We start from the raw sequence: 18924 nt of genomic DNA, 5'->3' as shown, positions 1-18924 counted from the left end.
TTCCTCATAAGGGAGATGCTCCAGTCCCTTCATCATCTCTGCAGCCTCTGCTGGGCCTGCTCCAGGAGCTTTCCCTTGTCCTGAAGAGCCCAGACCTGGACACAGCACTGCAGATGTGCCTCACCAGGGATGAGCAGAGGGGCAGGATCACCCCCTGACCTGCTGGCAGTGCTTTTCCCAATGCACCCCAGGATCCAATTGCCCTTGTCCCCCAGGACACACTGCTGGCTCAGGGACAGCAGCTTGTCCACCAGAACCCCCAGGGCCTTCTCTGCAGAGCTGCTCTCCAGCAGATCAGCCCCAGCCTGTGCTGGTGCCTGGGGCTGTTCCTCCTCAGGTGTAGATAAGCAAGAATAAGATGTATAAAGACAAGTGGTAGATTTATAACTCACTAGCTTACTATGGTGTTTCTAATAAGAAAAAAATACCCACACCAAACGTTCTGCTCAAAGATGTTAGTTTTTTATGTACACCTTTCTCTATAATTTGTCCCTTAGGTAATAAGGTAATTGCAGCTTATAAATCAGCTGGTAACATTTTATCTTCATTCTGCTGGAAGAGACCTTCTCTTCACTTAAGTAATTACTTCTGACAACAATCCATTGAAGAGAGCACTGAAGTCTTCACCAGTTCCATGATTCCAGTCCTTAACTGTAACATGTAAGTCCTCTAAAAGAACACAGATGAAGTTTACTTTTCAAGACTAGAAAAGTCTGGTCCTCCTTTGCTGTAGTTTCCAGAAATTTCTGCCCCACTGAAGTCAAATCCAGGGTTCTGATGGAGGTAAAAGAAAAAAAAATTTCAATAAATAGATTATTTGTAATAAAAATGCTTAAAAAAACCCAAACCCAACCAACCAAAAGCCTAAAACACTTGGTAATATTCTACTGCTGTAACAAAAACATATAATAATCAACTTGTCATCCATTTGTCATGGCACTGCAAAATAACCTTTTGAAAGTACAGTGATAAAGCCTTATAAGCATTTGAGATATATTGAACTAAAGCATATGTTTCCATGGCACTGGGCAGCAGAACCATTTTGCTCAGCTTTCCTGGCCATAACCTCTGTGTGCAAACACAAAATATAAGGAGTTTATGGTCCTTTAACTTGCCTCTCTTTGGAATCGTTCCAGTGTGAGCTTCCTCTGCATCTGGTCCTGTACCCAAGGATCAGCAGCATATTCATTTTCTAACAGAGATTTCCAACAATTTCCAGCATCTCTATTTGTCTTCATTAGAACAATTCGTATCAGCTGCCTGTCTTCTGTTGAATGAGAACACAGAGAACAACCTTTAGACTCAGTCCTGTGTGCCAGTCTTTTTGTTTTGGTGAATTCACCATTAACAAGCACAGGGTGTGTGAAGTAATTTAAATTCTTAATGCCAATGCCAACTGGGTTATTGATAAATAAATAAACATTAACAAGAAACAAAAAGGCTGAAGCAAAGATAGCCTGCACTGTCATCTCTCCCCTTTCTGGCCCAAAGTTGTTTTAAGGCATTAAAACACAGTGCCTAAGAACTTCTATTGCAAACATAAACTAACCTCTTGAAGAGGTTCACAACAGAGAAAAGATTTAATCTATTAATACAGACACCTCTGCTAAGGCAATAATGATTTGAGGTCAGGCTTCACAGAGAGTTATTACCAACAAAAGTCAGAACTAAGTTTTAGGGACATATGTAGGGATAGTTAATTTGCTTAGACACAGTGTGCATGCCCACAGACAATATATTGGAAGCAGATTTCAAAGTCAGCATGTGGGGTGCTTAGTTCTCCTTAAGTGAATAAATACAGCATTGTAAGTGTATTTTGAAGATTATTCACATACTGAAAAAGATGGGCTTAACAATGTTTGTTAACACTTCCAGTTTTCACGCTTAAGTTACTAAATTATTAATCTATATTTAGAAGAAATATTGAACGGAAAACAAAATTCTTCACAGGAAACATTAAGTGAGAGGCACAGTCCACAAACCTGACTGCCAAAACATGCTGAATATTTTACGGTATTTATAATATAACAATCAGATATGCTTTTTTTGCTAATTATATGTAGGTACCTTAGCGGGATTTTTAAGTTTCTTTTAGATGCTCTGGGACTGCAGATTTTGTCACCCGTTCCAAAAATATAATGCATAAGAGAATGAGAAAAAAACCCCAGGAAAAGTAACAATTATGGAGAGGCACAGTCCACACAACCGCACCATAATTATTTACCTTTAAATGATGGTGTGCAAAAAACTTCTCACCTATATGCAAGTGTTTGTAATCCACTGACTATGGCCTTCCAGGATATGGCATCTTCCCATTAACCTTAATCTGTAGGGCTTTTATAGTACCTCAGTTCCTCAGTCCAGCAATAATGATGGTCCTTTTTACAAAGCTATGTACAGGGAATAATCTTTTCCATTATAAAGGGGGGTGGAAACTCTTCTGCAGCACATATTGAGAAGTTCTACTGCCTTTATGTCACTTCAGATGTAGGTTATTACCTAATGTCCATGTTCCTTCATCAGTTACTGTAGAGTCAAAAAGTTTACCCTGCAAAAGACAGGTACAATATTACAAACCAGGAAAGTTTTACTCACAACTTACCATCTTGTTTTCTGCTGAAAACAAATAGGGTGATCTGGCCCTACAAGTACAGACTTGCATATAGACTGTCAAAGAATTATTGTTTGTTAAGCAATTTTTAAAAAATGAATAATTTAATACTCATCACTGTTTCAGTATCTGGACTCACTGGAATGGCTTGTGTTTCTCAGCAGGCAATGCCATTTTTAGTACTCTTGCCATGAACATGTCAGGGTTTGTCCCAAGGGTAATGCACAGGTCTGGTGCAGGGTCCATACAGTATGAACTGTTGTTACCAATGTGAAAGTAAATCTGCCTCTGGTTTGGTTTTTTCGGCTTTCTGGAGCAATCAGAACTGAAATGCTGCCCACATCCCTACCCAGAATGTAAATCCATGTGAATTTATTCTCTTTACTTCTCACAGAATCCTAGAACGGTTTGGGTTGGAAGGGACCTTAAAGATCATCTCGTTCCACCCCCTGCCATGGGCAGGGACACCTTCCACTAACCCAGGTTGCCCCAAGCCCTGTCCAACCTGGCCTTGAACACTTCCCAGGATGGGGCATCCACAGCTTCTCTAGGAAACCTGTGCCAGGGCCTCTTGACCCTCACAGGGAAGAACTTCTTCCTAATATCCAATCTAACCCTGTCCTCTCTCTGTTTGAAGCCATTCCCCCTTGACCTGTCACTACATGGCCTTGTAAAAAGTCCCTCTCCAGCTCTCTTGTCAGCTCCCTTCAGCTACTGGAGCACAGGAACAGTCTGGAAAAACCTTGTGCAGCTGGACAAAACTGTTTCTAACTGACTAGTTTATTATGCTGTTTCTAACAAGAAAAAAAACCAATCAAATGAAACATTCTGTTTAAAAATGTCAGTTTTTTATGTGCACCTTTCTCTATAGTTTGTCTGTAGTATTATAGCTCATAAATCAGCTGGTAACACTTTATCTTCATTCGGCTGGAAGAGACTTCACTGAAGTAATTACTTTTGACAACAAGCCATTGAAGAGATCAGTGAGATTTCCACCAGGTATATGAATCCTTTTGATGCATCAAACCCTAGATCTCTAAGGAAGAACAGAGAGGAGCCACAGGGCACAGGTGTGGAAACCTCCCAGGCAGAGAGGGGCAGGACATAAGGACGTAGATTTAAGCTGCACCAGATTTAGGTTGGACTTTAGGACGAATTTCTTCATAGAAAGGATGATAAGACATTGGAACGGGCTGCCCAGGGAGGAGGCGGACTCACCGTCCCTGGAGGTGCCCAAGGAAGGACTGGACGTGGCACCCGGTGCCACAAGGTGTTGTTGGGTCACAGGCTGGACTCGATGATGATGCTGTGACCACCCCAGAGCCCCGCGGCCTCCGCCCCGGCCCTGCCACCGCCCCGTCCCCGGTGCTCCCCGGCGGTACCTGCAGCAGCTCCTGCCCTCGCACGGCCAGCGCGATGTCGCGGCTGCCCAGGCTGCACCGCACGTCCTTGGCGCGGGTGCCCGGCGGGACGCGCACCTCGATGAACACCTCCTCCAGCGTCTGGTACCAGCGGCCCCACGGCGTCCCGCAGGGCACTACCCCGCTGCGCTCCTCGAACGGCGCCGACATGGGGCACGGCGGCTCCGGGGGGCACCGCTCAGCACGGCTCGGCACCGCCCGGCACGGCTCGGCACAGCTCGGCACGGCTCCGCACCTGAGCGACCGCCGCCCTCAGCCCCGCACAGCCCCCGCCCCGCCCCGCGCACGCGCCCCGCGCGGCCGCGCCCAGCCGGCCACCCTCGAGCCGATTGGCTGAGCCGCGCGGAGCGGCGCGCGGTGATTGGCCGGAGGGCGCGCGCTGCGGCCGTTGGGCCCCTTTGAAAGCCCGGGGCCGACGGGGTTGGAGTCTAGAGCCGTCATGGCGTCCGTGCCGCTGGGCCGGGGCCGCTGCCAGAGCGCCGGTACGGGGGAAGAACGGGGCCTGGGCGGGGAACAGGGTCCTTCAGCCTTGCCTGGGGGAACGGGGACCGAGCGCTTCACCCTTGCCCGGGGGAGCGGGGACCGAGCCTTAGTGTGTCCTCACTGACGGAGCGCGGCGCCTCAGGACCCCTAGAGCCCTCGCAGGTGTCTCCTGAGGGAAAAGATCCCGACTTCGTGTCCAAACCTGGCTGTTGCTAGACAAATGCAGCAGTGAACGTGCGTAATGTGCACCTTAACTCAAGCGGTGCCGGTCCTTGGTGTCCTCTGGTTCCGTGGTACAGCACGGCAAGGGGCATGTGCAGGGCTCGTCACGGCCGAAGTGCTGCTCTTGAGGGTGTTTTGTGATGTATGGCTTTTTCAATGAGTTTTTGGCTTTACCTGGTACCTTTCTGCTGCCGTCGCCTGTTTTCGTGTTAAATGATGCTTTTATTTGCAGAAAGTCGAAGCGAGTAGATAAGCATTTACTGGGCTTGAGACTAATAATCGAATAAAGGGCTTGTAGCTATCATGATTCTGTCGGTTGTTTCCCTTAAAATTATTTAATTTCTTAAAAAAAACCCCCAAACCCAAACACTTTATTTTTTTATAGAAGTTTAAGTGACTTAGTTATTTGAAGGAAAAGGCATTCACTAATATTTAAGTAGTATCTTCTAAATTGGGAAGTGATGATTTAAAAAGCAAACGAAGTTTTTTAACACTTCAGGCTGGCTTTTTAACCAAATAGCATTAAGATCCTTTAGCCATTTTGGATTTTTCATTGTGGAAGTTAATGTGTTGCTGTCACCAATAAAACGCCTTGCAAGGTTGTGTGTGTAAATAAGCTTGTAATTTTATTAGCAGTGTGATAAACAAACCCTTTCCCCCACCATGTGACCATACATTTTCTTTGTATTTATGGGGAGGATGAGAACTGAGACTCCAGTTGTTTGGGTTTTTTTTTTTTCTTTTTAACAGCATTTAACTTAAATGCGTTACCAGCCTCAACTGGTTTAAATTGAAAACCCTGTCATTTACCTTCGTGGTTCTTTGCATGTCTGAAAATCTCATTTCTAGCATGTACCCCCCTGCAAGGATCCTGTGGTGTTAAACCATCAGGTGGAGTGAGAAGTTTGCTGTCCTCTGAAGCGTGCCAAGGGGCTGGGAGACACAAAAGTGAGTAGTTGTAAAAATTGCACAGAACACAATGGTGTGATATCTTTGAATGCTACAGTTGTCAGTGCTTACATGCTGTTACTGCTCTGCTGTTAAGAAGTTGGTCTCTGCTGCAGAGACTCACTGCCTGCCTTCCAGCTGAAGGGAACAGCAGCTGTAAAAACATGTCTAACTGCATCTCCTAAAAATAGCTTTATTTTTTTTACTTAATTAACCTTGATTTTAGTGACGTTTTCATGGGGATTTTCATATATAAAGCATCCTTCAGTTGGAAACGGACACCATGGATCTGGATTGTGGTGGGGAGAGCTCGGCAGGAGCTGAATTCTCAGATCTGGCTGTCATCTGGTCGTCTCTCTCTAAACTCTGTCAAAGGCCCAGATAACTATTATTGAACTGCCTGATTGCAGTAAAAAAGCAGCTGGTGTTGGGCTTGAAGTGGGTAGTCTGATAACCAGGTGGTGTCTTCTGTACACAGTCAATTAACCTTGTCTAGTTTGGTTAAATTTTCATCCCTGTGTGCATTTGTACAACCTCTTCCTTCACCCTTCTTTTCTGCAGGTGACTCAAAGCTGAGCAGTGAGAAGAGTGCACCCACCCCTGTAACTAAAAGGAGATTCACATCCCTTGGATCAACAGTAAGACTCTTTTGTGGTGTCTGTAGCACTGTTAAATCTCAGCTAAACCTCTGACTGGTTAAACTGTCTTCATACAATTACTGTTAACCTGCTGGAGAGAACCATGGAACACATTGTTGTGCCTGTATTCTGTAGTAACTAAGCAGGAAAAATGAAATTGCAGCGTCTTTGAGAATCACATGATGGTTACTTGGGATCATAGAGCGGTTTCTCTTTGCTGTTACAATGTTTGGATTTCTTTTCCTTTGCTCCCCATGTAATTATGGTGTGGCTGCTCCTTTTTAAGAAGACTGTGTTTCTGTTCCTGCTTTCGTGGGGTGGACAGGGCAGAGTAGAAACCTGGTGATGAAAGAAGCAAGGAGGGGATGGTGCTGCATGAACAGGTTCTCAATGCCATGAGCGAGGATATGGATCTGAAGATGCATGGCTGAACAAGTTGAAAAAATGATAACCCTGACTTACTAATTTAGTGCACTACTATTGATGATTCAGGATGAAATTCTGCAAACAAACTTTAGGTTAAAAGATTAAAGTGGTTTTTTGGTGAAGTTTAGGGAGTGCTAATGTCTCCAACTTCTTTAATCTTCCTGTTGCAATTGTTGTGAGCTGTTCCTTCAGAGTAATGCTTATGAGAAAGTACAGTGATAAACTCCATCCTAACCTGGTACTTGTCTGTGCTGTCTAGGGGAGAGAAAGGTTTGCTTTTTATTTTGTGTGTATCCTTATAGTCTGTATGAAGGCACCCAGTCTTATATTTAACTGTGTTGTTCAGCTGGTGGGCAGCTAGAGGTCAATTTAACTATTTCTAACACAAGTGGTTTCCAAAGCCAGGTAATGGGACTGTGAAGACTAAAAAAGATCTTACGCTTATGAGGGAGAAAAAGAAACAGAAGGCACTGGAGAAGGAGGTATGAATGTGTTATGGGGTGCATTCCTGTCATATCTGCCACTAACCAAAGTCAAAAATACAAACTGGTAGAATTGGCCTCTTTTGCATAAGAGAGTATATGAGTAGTTTGCAAACAGGTCTGTGCAGAGCAGAGATTATCATATGTTATGGGATGTACAAAGCATTGGGTTTGCTAAGAACAGCTGTACTGTCACTCTTCTCAGAAAGAGAACTAAGTGAACTATGTTCAGTACCCCAAAAAGGTTCTATTTAACAACTGTTAGCTGAGATTTTTGCTTACTAATTGTTATAATTTTAATGTTTAAGAGGCAACTTACACTGTATCAGTACACTTCTGTGTACTAATTGATGCCTTGTGCCTCAGATGTCACATTGTCTTCTTGTCTGTCACAGCTGATGCCTAAAGATTTTTAGGTTTTTGTAGATGTCAGTGTAGCTGTGTAGTTTTCTCTCACTTGAGACAGTTACTTTCTCACAGTCCATATCGGATTCCTGGAGCTTTGGTTTAACTGTCTTTTCAAGGGCATTCCGTTGGGATATGCACCTGGACCGGAATACTGAGAGATATGGTAGACAAGAAGATATAAGGCTCTTGGAGGGGCTCCAGTGGGGCAGTTCTGAGGGTGGTACCAGAGTGAAAGGGGTTTTTGGTTGGTTGTCCCCACTAGATATGACAATTAGTTAAAGATATAAAAGTGTAAGAATTCTGTATGCCAGTGTGTGCCTACATATTGTGTGCACCTGAAGGCCTTCATTCGAGAGCTGCTCTCTGTCTTATCTATACTAATATTGTTTGGAGAACTTTTCTTCCATTTTGGGCATCACATCAAAGAGGAGAGTTGGCTTCTGTTGCAAATGAAAGCTAAGACTATTGTGACTTTAAGATATTGTACTGGGACTGTAAATGTGTGCTGTGTAATAACAGCATCACTACAATTCTCTATTTAATCTCTTTCCTGTGCGTGGCAGTTGAAGATAGATATGCAAGTTAATACTGGTTGGATACTTTTGCCTGTGGTTTTCTTGGAGAGACTAAACTAATGATGTTGTTAAGAGAAATGATAGTAGGAAATAAAGAAAATAACTCTTTTGTTTTAGATTCGAGCATTAGTGAGAGAGCGTGGGGAGCAGGATAAAAAACTTCAGGCTCTGGATGAGGATTTTGTGAAGACTGAAGCAAAGCTGAGTGCTGCAGTTCAGGAGAAAACATCTCTTTCAGCAACTGTTGCATGCCTAAAAAAACAGCTTCTGGAACTAAAAAGAAGCAATGAACTACTGAAGTCAAAGGTATTCAGACAAATAACTGCATATTTGCTTTGTCTTTGCTGTTATCGAGCTCCCTGTGCAGGAGGAAGCTTTAGCTGCTAATCAGCATCTGTTTTGATGTTCCCTGTGCCCCCTTCCTTGGCACAGGGATGAAGCATGTCTGGTTTGGGATCTTGTCCACTTCTCTCTAAACAGAGTGGGAGGGGAACACTTTGAAAGGATTTTGTGAAGAGCAGTTCATGTGGAGGAGTTATGCTTAGTAATTTTATTTTCTTCTCTAACAAGCTGTCTGAAGATGGTGTGCAAAAGAAAATGAGCAGCCTGTGCATGGAGTTAATGAAGCTCAGAAACATGAGGGATGCTAAGGAAAAGGTAGGACCATTTGTGCTGCACAGGACAGCAATTCTGAGCTGTTCAGGAACAAAGAATGAAGGGCTTAGCACAGAACTTCAGATAATGTGTTCTTTCTGTCCTCAAATTGGTAACTTCCTCTACTTTCTGTAGAGTGAAAATAGGGAAAGATCAACTGATGAATGTTCTTGATTTTGCTGATCTGCAGAGTAAATCTGAGTTCAAGTAAGGAAGCATAGAAATACCTCTGGTGTTATTATTTATGATATTATTAATACCAGTCTGGTCACACTAGGAATCTCTTTGAAAACCGGTGATTGTAAGTTTATTTTGAAGCTCTCATATGTTTGTATTTTCTGGTGATAGTGGTTGTTCTAATAAATGGCTGATATCTTTACAGAGGGATACTTGGAATCACATTTAGCATAATATCAGGTGCTGTCATTAAACTGTAGTGAGGAATTGTTTTCAATTTACCACTGTCTCTTACTCAATGGATTTGGTGTTTTTTACTAAATCTCACTTCAATGTTAATGTGTCTTTTTTTTAAGACTGCACTTGCAAAGCAGGAAAACATGGAAATGAAGTTGCAGGAAGTGCAAAGGAATCTAGAGCATTCAAAAGGAAAAGTAGCACAGTTAGAAGAAAAACTGTAAGTAGTAGAAAGGGAATTGACTTGGTTGACAAGATACCATCTAACTGCGCTTACAGCTTATCCCTTAGAGTAAGCAAAATAGAGGCTGTGTCCTGCTGAGAAGGAACAGACGTTATCAGTGTTGGTAATATGGAAAAAATGTGGTGGAATGAACTTCTAAGAACTGCTGTGTTCTTATAAAATGACCATACAAAACATAGTTCCTTTAGTGTATTTCCAAAAGACAGACTGTATCATCTCAACCCTCTGTCTTCCAGTGTGGTGTGGGTGGGATTTTTTTGGGTATGGGATGGGGAGGGAAGACATAAGTCTTAAGAATTGTTGTTCATCTTGGAGCAAGACATTCATGTAGGTTGGATGCTTCTGGCTCTTTAGGCTACTAAGTTAGGAATAAGCAAGAATGGAAAAGCTTTAGAGCAGGAGCAGAAATCCTAATTCAGCAGCCAGGCATTTCACATAGATTCCCTGGACATGTGCATGTTCTCCAGAGAGTGGCACTGAAGAGCCATTTGGTACCTTCACAGTTGCTTTGTCCTAGACCTTCTCTGAACAAAGGCAACTGCAGAGTGGCTTGGCTTCAGCAGCTCTGTGTAGGTAGAGACTGAGTTCTGAATCAACACTTCCTATTCTGCCCAAATAATGTCACTTCCAGCACAGGAACAGTGCACTGTTTTTGCTGAGGATGGTGACCTATGAAGGATGAACTTAATATTTTATGTCAGTTTTGCATGATTGGCACTGCAGCACAACTGGAATGTTAAAATACACAAAGCTGATAGTGCAGGTAGTGCAGGTCACAAAGGGAGGACATGATAATTTGCTACAACAGCTGCATTATGTTTATTCATTATGATGTTTGTGGCATATTGCTTGTGGCAGAATATGGCTCAGCATCTTTACTGCAAATGAGGAGACCATATGGAACAAGTATTAAAAGAGAAAAGAATTAAAAGAAATAAAAAAGAATCACCACGTAGAGCCAATACCAGTTTGTCAGCTAAACTGGGTTATGAAAGATACGTGTTACTATGTAGCTCTGAATTTGCTTAAATATATCCATCATAAAAACTTCCTGGTTTTAGGTCTGCTACTGAGAGAGAGAAAGTTGTAGAAAAGTCTGACACTGAAAAACTCCTGGAATACATCACAGAGCTCAGGTAACAACAAATTGTTCTCAAGTTGGCTGGGGGAAGTTAAAAGGTGGTAAAACTAAGCCTCACTTATGACTGGTGAAGTAGAACCTTGGCAATAATCATAGAGGAGGGAAAAGAAATCAGGTATATTTCCACACAATGGAAAGTAATTGTAAGATATTATTTTAATTATCTTTTTAAAAGCCTCTGTGCTTTTCTGGGCTGAGCAGTACTGTGGAAGAGTTTTATGTCCATGTAAACCAGTCTTACAGTGCAAAAACTTGTTTGGAAAAGTAGGTGAAAGCAGTTTTTCTATTGGAAACCAACACTCCTAAGCATTTTTCCTTTGGGTTGAAGTGTAAGCTTACAAATAAAATTTAGTAGTAACAAGTGCCTGAATTTTCTCCTGCAGCAGTGTTGCAGAAACAGCTGAGAAATACAAAGTAGATATTGCTCAGATGGAGGAGACACTGATTAAGAAAGACCAAGATATTGAGATCCTCAGGGATACCCTCAAAACAAAAGAGGAATCATGTAAACTGATGAAAGAACTTAATGAAAAGTGTCAATTGCTTCAACAAGAAAAAGGTAATTTTTAGTACTTGTATGCTCTTCCATATGTAGGATGATTGACATATCTTAAATCATCTCAAATAGGTTTATTCTAAAATGTCAATTTAGACTGGTTTGTTCCAAGTTAAAAGTCGAGCTCCAGCTGAGAACAGCTGGACATGTTTTTAACAATGGGGAAATTACTTCATGTCTGACATCTGTTGAGTCTGATTTGGTGTTTCCATGGAGGTTTACTGAAGTAGAACAGTATAGAATGAAAATAGTTTGCATAGTAGGAGTGGCTTTAATCTGAAAGGCGACCACTGAGAAGTTCTTGTTCCTCTCTCTTCACTGAGAAGCAGGATAATATTGTCTGAATTCACTGTTAGCAGCTTGTGCACAGGTTCATTGAGGTATTGGTGATGTGTCAAGGCCTCCTTGCCCCTTCTCTCCCAACACCACCAACTCTGCAGTGTGAGACAGGTACTCAGTTCTCTGTACCAGTTGGCTTCTGTATGCTAGTATTATGTGGAAGAAGCTTTGGCAAAATCATAGTTTTTCCCCAGCCATATTGCTGTTCTGATGAAGGCTAGTTGCTTGATCCAAACATTCCTGCTGTTAAAATTATTTTCAAGTGATGTACTTCGAGCAGATTTTGAGGAGTTTCCACTTGGGTTTAAGATATGGGTTTGTTTTGCATGGGGTGTCTTTTGTTTTTTTTGTTTTTCCCTTGCCAAACTAACTTTAAAGCTGGAATGAAGGTAGTATTAAAAATAGATTCTGTAGTTCTTTGAAAATGGAGAAGGCAATTTGTGTTATATTGACAATTTCTCTATGCAGAGAAAGAGTTGTCTGAGACCAGAGGAAAATTCCTGAGTCTGACTGCTGAAATAGAAGACCTGAAAAAAAAAATTGTTTTGGAGGAAGAACAACACCAAAAACTGCTTCAGAAACATGAGGAGGTTGTCTCTCAGCTGCAGCAAGAGAAGGTAAATACAGACTATAAATTAGTCTAAAGAAAAACTCTAATCCCAAGGGCTGGCACTAAAGGTTCTGGTTTACATTATGCATGAGATGTTGTATTAATAATGGTCTCATCAGTGGGGGCTGGCCAGCAGAAGCTGTGTGGTCCAATAGCTCGAAGAATCAGTGCTGGTATGATGGGTATTTTGGTCTTCCTGTAGATTTGAGCTTATTCTTGTGCTCTGAAGTTAAAACACAGCAAATTAGCTTTTACTATCTAGAAAACTACTATAAATTTTGAAATCTGTGGTATTCTGGCACGCAGGAGTCATCTGCATCAACACAGCAGAGGTTACTGGAGTTGCAGGATGAGATAACAAGGGAGAGACTTCTTCTTGAAGAAGTGCTGAATGATACCATGAATGAGCTGAATAAATTACATGCAAAGGAGAAGAAAGCTGAAAAGTTGGTGAAGCAATTGGAACAAGAAATCAAATCTCAAGGTCTTGAACTTGCACAGATGGAAGAAAAGTTGAAAGGGTTTGTGGAAAAACTTTCTGGTTCTGAAACTTTGAAAGGAAAAATCTTAAATCAGTAGTATAAACAAAGCTGCTGAGCCCAGTTCAGGTTTTAGAGTCCTGGGCATGTCTAGAGTTATTTCTTGCTGGTTGTTGATTATATAGTGATTAGATCTCATCACTATGAATAGCAACTTGAATCAGTTTGACACTTTTAATTTAAAACTATTAGCTTGGGATTTGCTTGAAAGGCTAGTATTGTAGTGCTATGTCCTTGCTGTGCAGGGTAAACTAAATGCTTGTTGTATTGGGTGTTTCTGCCCTGCCTTGGAGAGGGCAATGACTAGAAAAGATTTTCAAGCCAGTTGTTGCTTCCTTCCATGTATTAGAAATTAACTATTAGGTGTTTAGTGTATCCTATAACTGTCTTGTAAAATATGAGGAGGGGGAAAAGCTTAGTTATATCTGCTGTGAAGATTGTGCTTTAGTACATGAGGAGTTACTGGTTTGTCACTGCAAGCCTTCTGTAACTGATAAGAGCATTTGGTAATGTGTTCAGATACTTCTCTCCAGTGTGGAACACTGAATTTTTATTTCAGGAAGAATGCTGAGTTGGAGCAAATCAATGAAACTCATGGGAGGGCTGTATTGCAAATCCAAGAGCAGCATAGGAATACACTGGAGAAACTTGGAGAGACTGTTGCTGACTTCGAAAGGTATTTAAGTTTCATTAAGATACAGGACAGGGATTATCTCTAAGGTAACAATGAAATACACTGTCCATTCACATGCCTTGGTACTTCACACTGTATATGAGTGTGGCATTAGAGCAGAGGAGTATTTGATGGCATTAAGAATTTATTCCTTGAGTACTAGGCAAGTCTAAAGACATACTGAGTATGTAGTTCAGGAAACTGGATGTTTCTTCTTCCAAAATGTAACCAGTTAAAGTATTTAAATGCTCTCAAACCAGAATAAGAGTTGTAACCAGTGATGGTGTTCTCTTTGCACTGAAATATCTTGCAAAAAGAGTTCTTGTTTAGGCTCAAAACTTGCACTGAATTAAAGACTAGTTTCCTATGTTTCTTGCAAATATTTTATCTCAAAATATTCAGATTATGGAAGTATGTAAAAAGTGGTACTGTTATTCCCAGATATGCATGGCACCTGTGAAGGATCCAGTAGGATATTTGCCAATGCAAACTGCAGACAGTAGGTCTTTTGGTGTTTAAAATAAGCTTCAGATACAGCAGGGTTTTTGTATTCTAAAATGTCTACAAAAAAATGAAAATATCTGTATCACAGAATTTGTTACAGTGTTAGTGCTTATGGCTTTATGGAATTGTGTTGTGGCTTGCTTTTTACCTTTGGATTTATCAGTGCCAGAACACTGCCATATCTTCAGATTATAAAATCTTTGGTACTTATCAGCATGAGCTTGTGTTGTTCTGTAAGGCCTGAATGTGTCAATTTGTATTTTGCCTGAAGTAACCAGATTTTTCTTATTTGCCTTGTAATATCAGCTACAAGAAGACAACAGCTGAAGAAATACGCTGTCTTAAACTGGAGAATACCTCTCTGAAAGAAGCAGTTGCCAACCTTAAAAAAGTAGGCCAAGAGAATCAACAATTGCTCCAGGAAGCAGAATACACTAAAAACAAAGCGAAAGAAGAATGTGCAAGGTACTACAGTCAGTCTTCCTTAAGCTAAATAATGCAAACTAAGGCTCTCCTTTCTAACTAGAACTTAATGTGGTGCTCTACTGGGTAAGATCAGCATTTGCTGTAAGCTGGAGATTCTTGCTTTTCCCAGTGCAAAAGGTTGAATCAGTTGTTTTGAATTTTGCCTACATGTAGAACATAGAGGAAAAGGAAAATACTTGAATGAAATATGCTGGAATATTGTCACTTTGAAAAATATCAGTTACAGTGACTGCTCCACAGATAAGATCCACAGGGGAGACAAATACTTAATGGACTCTTTGTCATTCTACTCTGAATGACGTGTCACCTCAAATTCTGCTCACAAGCAGATGCCAATTAACCATCCATGAATCACCACACTGGTGATGTGCACCAAGGTCCTCTCTGCCTAATATGAGGCACCACAGTTAACCAGAACTAACACCCAAGAAGTTGTGTTAGGCCACAGCTGAGGACATGCTCCTCTGACTATCTAACAGCAGTTTAGTGGTCCATGTTGTGTTTTATCTGCTGGTTAAGATGTTGCCCTCCCTTTCCTTCCCACCTGCTTATTATTGCCTCCAGTTTCCATGAGAGCTGGTAAAAGAAAAACTGAAGAGTTGTCTTCTGTTGGATTTGCTGGTTCAGTGTGGCAGGGAAGGGGTTCTTGGTCCCCACCTGGTTGATGGGACAAACAGCTGAGGCTGAAGAGGGGAGGCAGTGCTTTTAGGTGTAGGGTTTTTGAAATCTTGAGGTGCATTCACACTGAACAGTTTGACTGGTTTCTGCTTGAGCAAAGCTCTGCATGTAAAGCCTAATAAACTACCTCTGCTAAAAGCTGCTGGCATTGAACAGCCATTATCTTTCCTTGCTTCAGAAACAGTGCTTGCTTCCTCATAGGAGAAGTTAATTATTGTACAGCTTAAACTTGATTGCTTTCTGTAGTGTTGTTGTCTCTGTGGCACTGTTTGTGCAAACCTGTATTTCAGTTCTACTGGCAGCTTTTCAATCGTGGTTACTTGTGTTTTGAGATTTAGAGTTGTGTAAAAAAAAAAAAAAAAAAGATAAATTTAAGGGCTCATTAAGGAATGATATCTTCCTCAGGATGCTTTTAGAAGTCCAGACCAAGCTTGCACTAAAAGAAGCAGAAACAGAGAGAACAAAAGAGTCTTGCCTTGCACAAATGACGAAACTTCAGGAAAAACTGGAAGAGCAAACTGAAGAACTGAAAAGGGAACTTGAAGCAGAAAGGTCAAGGTAACTTTCTCAAACTAAACTTGCATATTATGGCTTACCCAAGTTATATTGGGAAAAAGTGCTGTGAGTTAACAATGAACATAATGAAACTTCACTTCTTGCTTTTTAGGAAATCCATAAATGAAGATGTGACCTCAAGCTTAAAAAAAGAGATAAAGACCTGGCGTAATCTATATGAAGATTTATATAACAAAACTAAGCCTTTTCAGGTGTGTTGGGAAGTAGGTGTGTGTTAGTGTCTGACTGAAGACTTGTGCAGTTGGCTCAAGTTCTACTTTTGAGAAGTAAACATGCTACTTCTCATTGCAAGGCATTTATCTGCAGTGGTTTCCCAAGTTACTCTGCATTGAGCCAGCTAGTCTGCTCCCCAAACCAATCTTCCTGTGTAGATCTCAGTTGAGTAAAAAGCTGTGTTTAGTTAAATGATTTCTAAGAGATTCAGTTTGTATTTCAGCAACAACTAGATGCATTTGAAGCAGAGAAGAATGCACTCCTACAGGAGCACGGTGCAGCCCAGGAAGAACTGAATAAACTAAGCGATGCCTATGCTAAACTACTTGGCCACCAGAACCAGAAGCAAAAAATCAAGCATGTTATGAAGTTGAAGGATGAGAATAGCCACCTGAAGCAGGTTTGTAAAATGAAAAATTACAAAGCTGCAAGTTATTAATGTGCTTGATGCCTTTTATTGCTCTAAATATTTATAGATGAATCCTGCAAGCTCCTTACTGTCTATGATTCTTAAATTCCCTGCATGAACCAGACTGGAACAAACCACCAGCCTCCAGAAACGCCAAGAGAACCTGTTTTATTTTTGACTGAGTGTATGACACACAGAGGGATCAGCAGTGTGCAAATAACTACTCCTATTCTTAGTTTAGTTGGCTTTTCTTACCTCCTTTGGAGGTTCTAAACTTAGTAAACTAGCTGCTGAAAGCAGCAGCTGAACGTTTCAGACTAATGTAGTGCTTAGTGGTGTTGCACAGCAACTATATAGTGCTGCTGGTTTCTCTGCACTGCTGTGTTTGGGTTGGGGTTTTAATGGCACCAGTAATTGTGTGTATGTTTATCTTTAGGCAAAATGGCTCTTAAGTAAATAACCAAGCAGGCTCTTCTCCTGTTCTTAATCTAACTTCCAAGTATGATGTTTTCTGTAGGATGTCTCCAAACTGCGTGCGCTGCTATCCAAGGAAAAGCAAACCAACAGAGACCTCCAGGAGCAGCTGTGTGCAGTCCAGGGCATCCAGCATTTGGCTCCTTCCAAAGCTTTCCAGTATGATAGCAAGGAGAATATTCCTCCAAAAACCCCTCTTAAAGAAGGTAGGTTTAGGTTTTAATGTAGCCAAGTCTTTGTACTTAAACTTCCAAAGAAGGTATGAGAGCCTTGCACAGTCTGCTACATTTAGGGAAGGAAGGAGAATGGCATCTCCCGTGTTTCACAGCAGATGTTGGAGGCTACATCAGTGGGGCACTCCCAGTGTGCAGTTTGCTGTTGTGCTTGCCAGGCCAGGTCCTTCCTGACCTGAGCAGGTGCTGTGCTGGGTCAGACAGCAGAGCCATTTTCCTCCTGTCACCCAGCTCACATGGTACAGCTGATGAGGGGACAGGCAGTGTCCCCTGCATGGGGGTGGGTTACAAGTGGCTCAGGCAGAGTTCTGTGCCTTGGTTCTTTAGCTGCTACTTGTCAGGACCTTAGACTACTGTAGGTGTCATGGAAAGCTGCAAAAGGCCTGGAGATGTGGAGTGGAGGAAAAGATGGAGAGAGCCTAGGGGTGCACTAAGGCAAGCAGGGTGGGAGAGAGTGTGGGAACCAGACTTTCATTAGAGAATCTGTTCTGGGGTCTGAAGTCCTGGTTTCACTGTTAGATGGAGTGTAGTGCCTTCTACCCCCCCAGCAGACAAGTAACTACTTGATGTGGTGGGAGCAGTAGTGAAAAACACAAACTTAGTAATGTTTTTCCATTGCAGGTAATAAAAACAAAATTTAATGCCTTCTTAGTATTAAGAGAAAAAATAAAGTACCAATGAATTTGTATGCTACAGAAGACTGCAACAGACTGCTTCAAGGTGAACTTGGATGCTGTATATAATATAAATTAGTAGGAGCATTAGAGAAATGATCTAAGATTATACATTTTTGTAAAAACTATGCTTGGCTATACTTCTGTTGAGAAGCCACACGTTCCTGACTCCTGTTAACATCATTGCACTTGGGAACTCCAAAGTGTTCCCTGTTCACTTCTTTGATACACTGAATCTGCTTAGTTTGTTTTGGACAAAGCAGCTTAAGTTGGGAAAAGGTGAATAAGCACTGGCAAATAAGATTGCAAATCAAATCCGATTTCCTGAAAGCTTTTGTGGGTTTCCTGCATGTATCTCATGTATACAATTTTATGTTAAATTATTTTTGTTGTCTATGGTTGCTTCAATACCAAATACAGCAATACTGCCAAGAGACCCTTTTCCCTCTGTGGCCTACACAGTATAGAACCAATGCAGGAAATGGGACTGTACACTTACTTTTGATATTATCTATGGGATCTGTATTCAGGACAAGCTAATTTAAATCCTGGGGGAGGTACTGCAGCTGTTGAAATCTTCAGAAGAAGATTTCAGGTCAAAGTCAAATTGATTGCATTTCCCTAAATGTATGCCCACTGTGGGTAAGAACAGTGTCTTAAGAGCAATGTCTGTTAGGAATGCTGTGCTCACTGGACTCCTAAACTGCCATAAAGTCTTTGTGGGCAACTGCTGGAATTGATCAGTGTTAGTGACAGGGAATAACAACAGAACTTGTCTCATTTGTGTGGAAGGGCACCCACTGTATGTGCAGGCATTGTACAGACTTCAGATTTGGGCAAGGGGAAAAGAATCTGTTTAACTGCATCTAAAATTAAGCATGTTTTAGCACAATAAAATTTTTGAAATAAAGAATCTGTCTACTTCCTTCACAAGGCAGGGATAAAAGCCAAAGCAGTGTGACTCACCTGATGTTCTTTGTTCTAGTCTTGTTTTCATAACACAGCCCAATGTCAGTCTTAGCTCAAAAACTACATGTTCTCTGGTCTTAGGGAAATTATTTAGTTGAACTGTACAATACATACAACCTGCAATTCTCTTATCCTCTCATTTCCTGTGAGTTTCTCTTAGTACAGAAGTAAATACTGAACTTAACTGAAAGGTGGAACTTGGTGTTCTTGTTATTGTATCTGCTGATACCCTGCAGAGAGGAGCTGCAGAGAGGAGCTGCAGAGAGGCAGTACCCAAAACTTAGCATGTAGAGTATGTTGCCATTTATTCTGACATTATGAGTT

General features: G+C 41.6%; 2 protein-coding genes across 4 annotated transcripts; one reads left to right on the top strand and one right to left on the bottom strand.

Annotated features, from left to right (window-relative positions):
* Window positions 1–443: 443 nt before the first annotated feature.
* NUDCD2 (NudC domain containing 2) lies at window positions 444–4311 on the bottom strand. The gene is made up of 4 exons (XM_017822932.1): window positions 3994–4311; window positions 2500–2548; window positions 1116–1267; window positions 444–774 (listed from the first exon to the last, which is right to left on the bottom strand). The coding sequence occupies exons 1-4, from the start codon at window positions 4180–4182 to the stop codon at window positions 691–693; spliced, it is 474 nt and encodes a 157-aa protein (XP_017678421.1). The 5' UTR covers window positions 4183–4311; the 3' UTR covers window positions 444–690.
* Window positions 4312–4401: 90 nt separating this feature from the next.
* Window positions 4402–18541, top strand: HMMR (hyaluronan mediated motility receptor). 3 transcript variants are annotated; one of them, XM_017822927.1, is made up of 18 exons: window positions 4402–4514; window positions 5587–5685; window positions 6247–6323; window positions 7151–7231; window positions 8332–8520; window positions 8785–8871; window positions 9402–9502; window positions 10588–10662; window positions 11054–11226; window positions 12031–12179; window positions 12479–12693; window positions 13271–13387; window positions 14195–14353; window positions 15458–15610; window positions 15720–15819; window positions 16065–16241; window positions 16768–16930; window positions 17579–18541. In XM_017822927.1, exons 1-18 carry the CDS (start codon window positions 4472–4474, stop codon window positions 17596–17598), a joined length of 2178 nt encoding a protein of 725 aa, XP_017678416.1. In that variant the 5' UTR covers window positions 4402–4471; the 3' UTR covers window positions 17599–18541. The 3 variants fall into 3 exon arrangements, with proteins under 3 accessions (XP_017678416.1, XP_017678415.1, XP_017678417.1); XM_017822926.1 differs by having other exon boundaries at window positions 11051–11226; XM_017822928.1 differs by lacking the exon at window positions 7151–7231 and having other exon boundaries at window positions 11051–11226.
* The last annotated feature ends 383 nt before the right edge of the window (window positions 18542–18924 follow it).

This window comes from Lepidothrix coronata, unplaced genomic scaffold (genome assembly GCF_001604755.1).
Source record: "Lepidothrix coronata isolate B3197 unplaced genomic scaffold, Lepidothrix_coronata-1.0 Scaffold100, whole genome shotgun sequence".
NCBI lineage: Eukaryota > Metazoa > Chordata > Aves > Passeriformes > Pipridae > Lepidothrix > Lepidothrix coronata.
The sequence above is the reverse complement of the archived record's forward strand: the minus strand, read 5'-3'. Positions and strand labels throughout refer to the sequence as shown.

Coding starts and splice junctions, on each gene's coding strand:
- HMMR (XM_017822926.1), top strand. CDS start 4,472: ATGGCGTCCGTGCCGCTGGGCCGGGGCCGCTGCCAGAGCGCCG. Junction 5,686..6,246: donor AGGGGCTGGGAGACACAAAA/GTGAGTAGTTGT, acceptor TCTTTTCTGCAG/GTGACTCAAAGCTGAGCAGT. Junction 16,242..16,767: donor AGAATAGCCACCTGAAGCAG/GTTTGTAAAATG, acceptor TGTTTTCTGTAG/GATGTCTCCAAACTGCGTGC.
- NUDCD2 (XM_017822932.1), bottom strand. CDS start 4,182: ATGTCGGCGCCGTTCGAGGAGCGCAGCGGGGTAGTGCCCTGCGGGACG. Junction 2,549..3,993: donor GAGGGCAGGAGCTGCTGCAG/GTACCGCCGGGG, acceptor TGTCTTTTGCAG/GGTAAACTTTTTGACTCTAC. Junction 775..1,115: donor TGGAACGATTCCAAAGAGAG/GCAAGTTAAAGG, acceptor TACCTCCATCAG/AACCCTGGATTTGACTTCAG.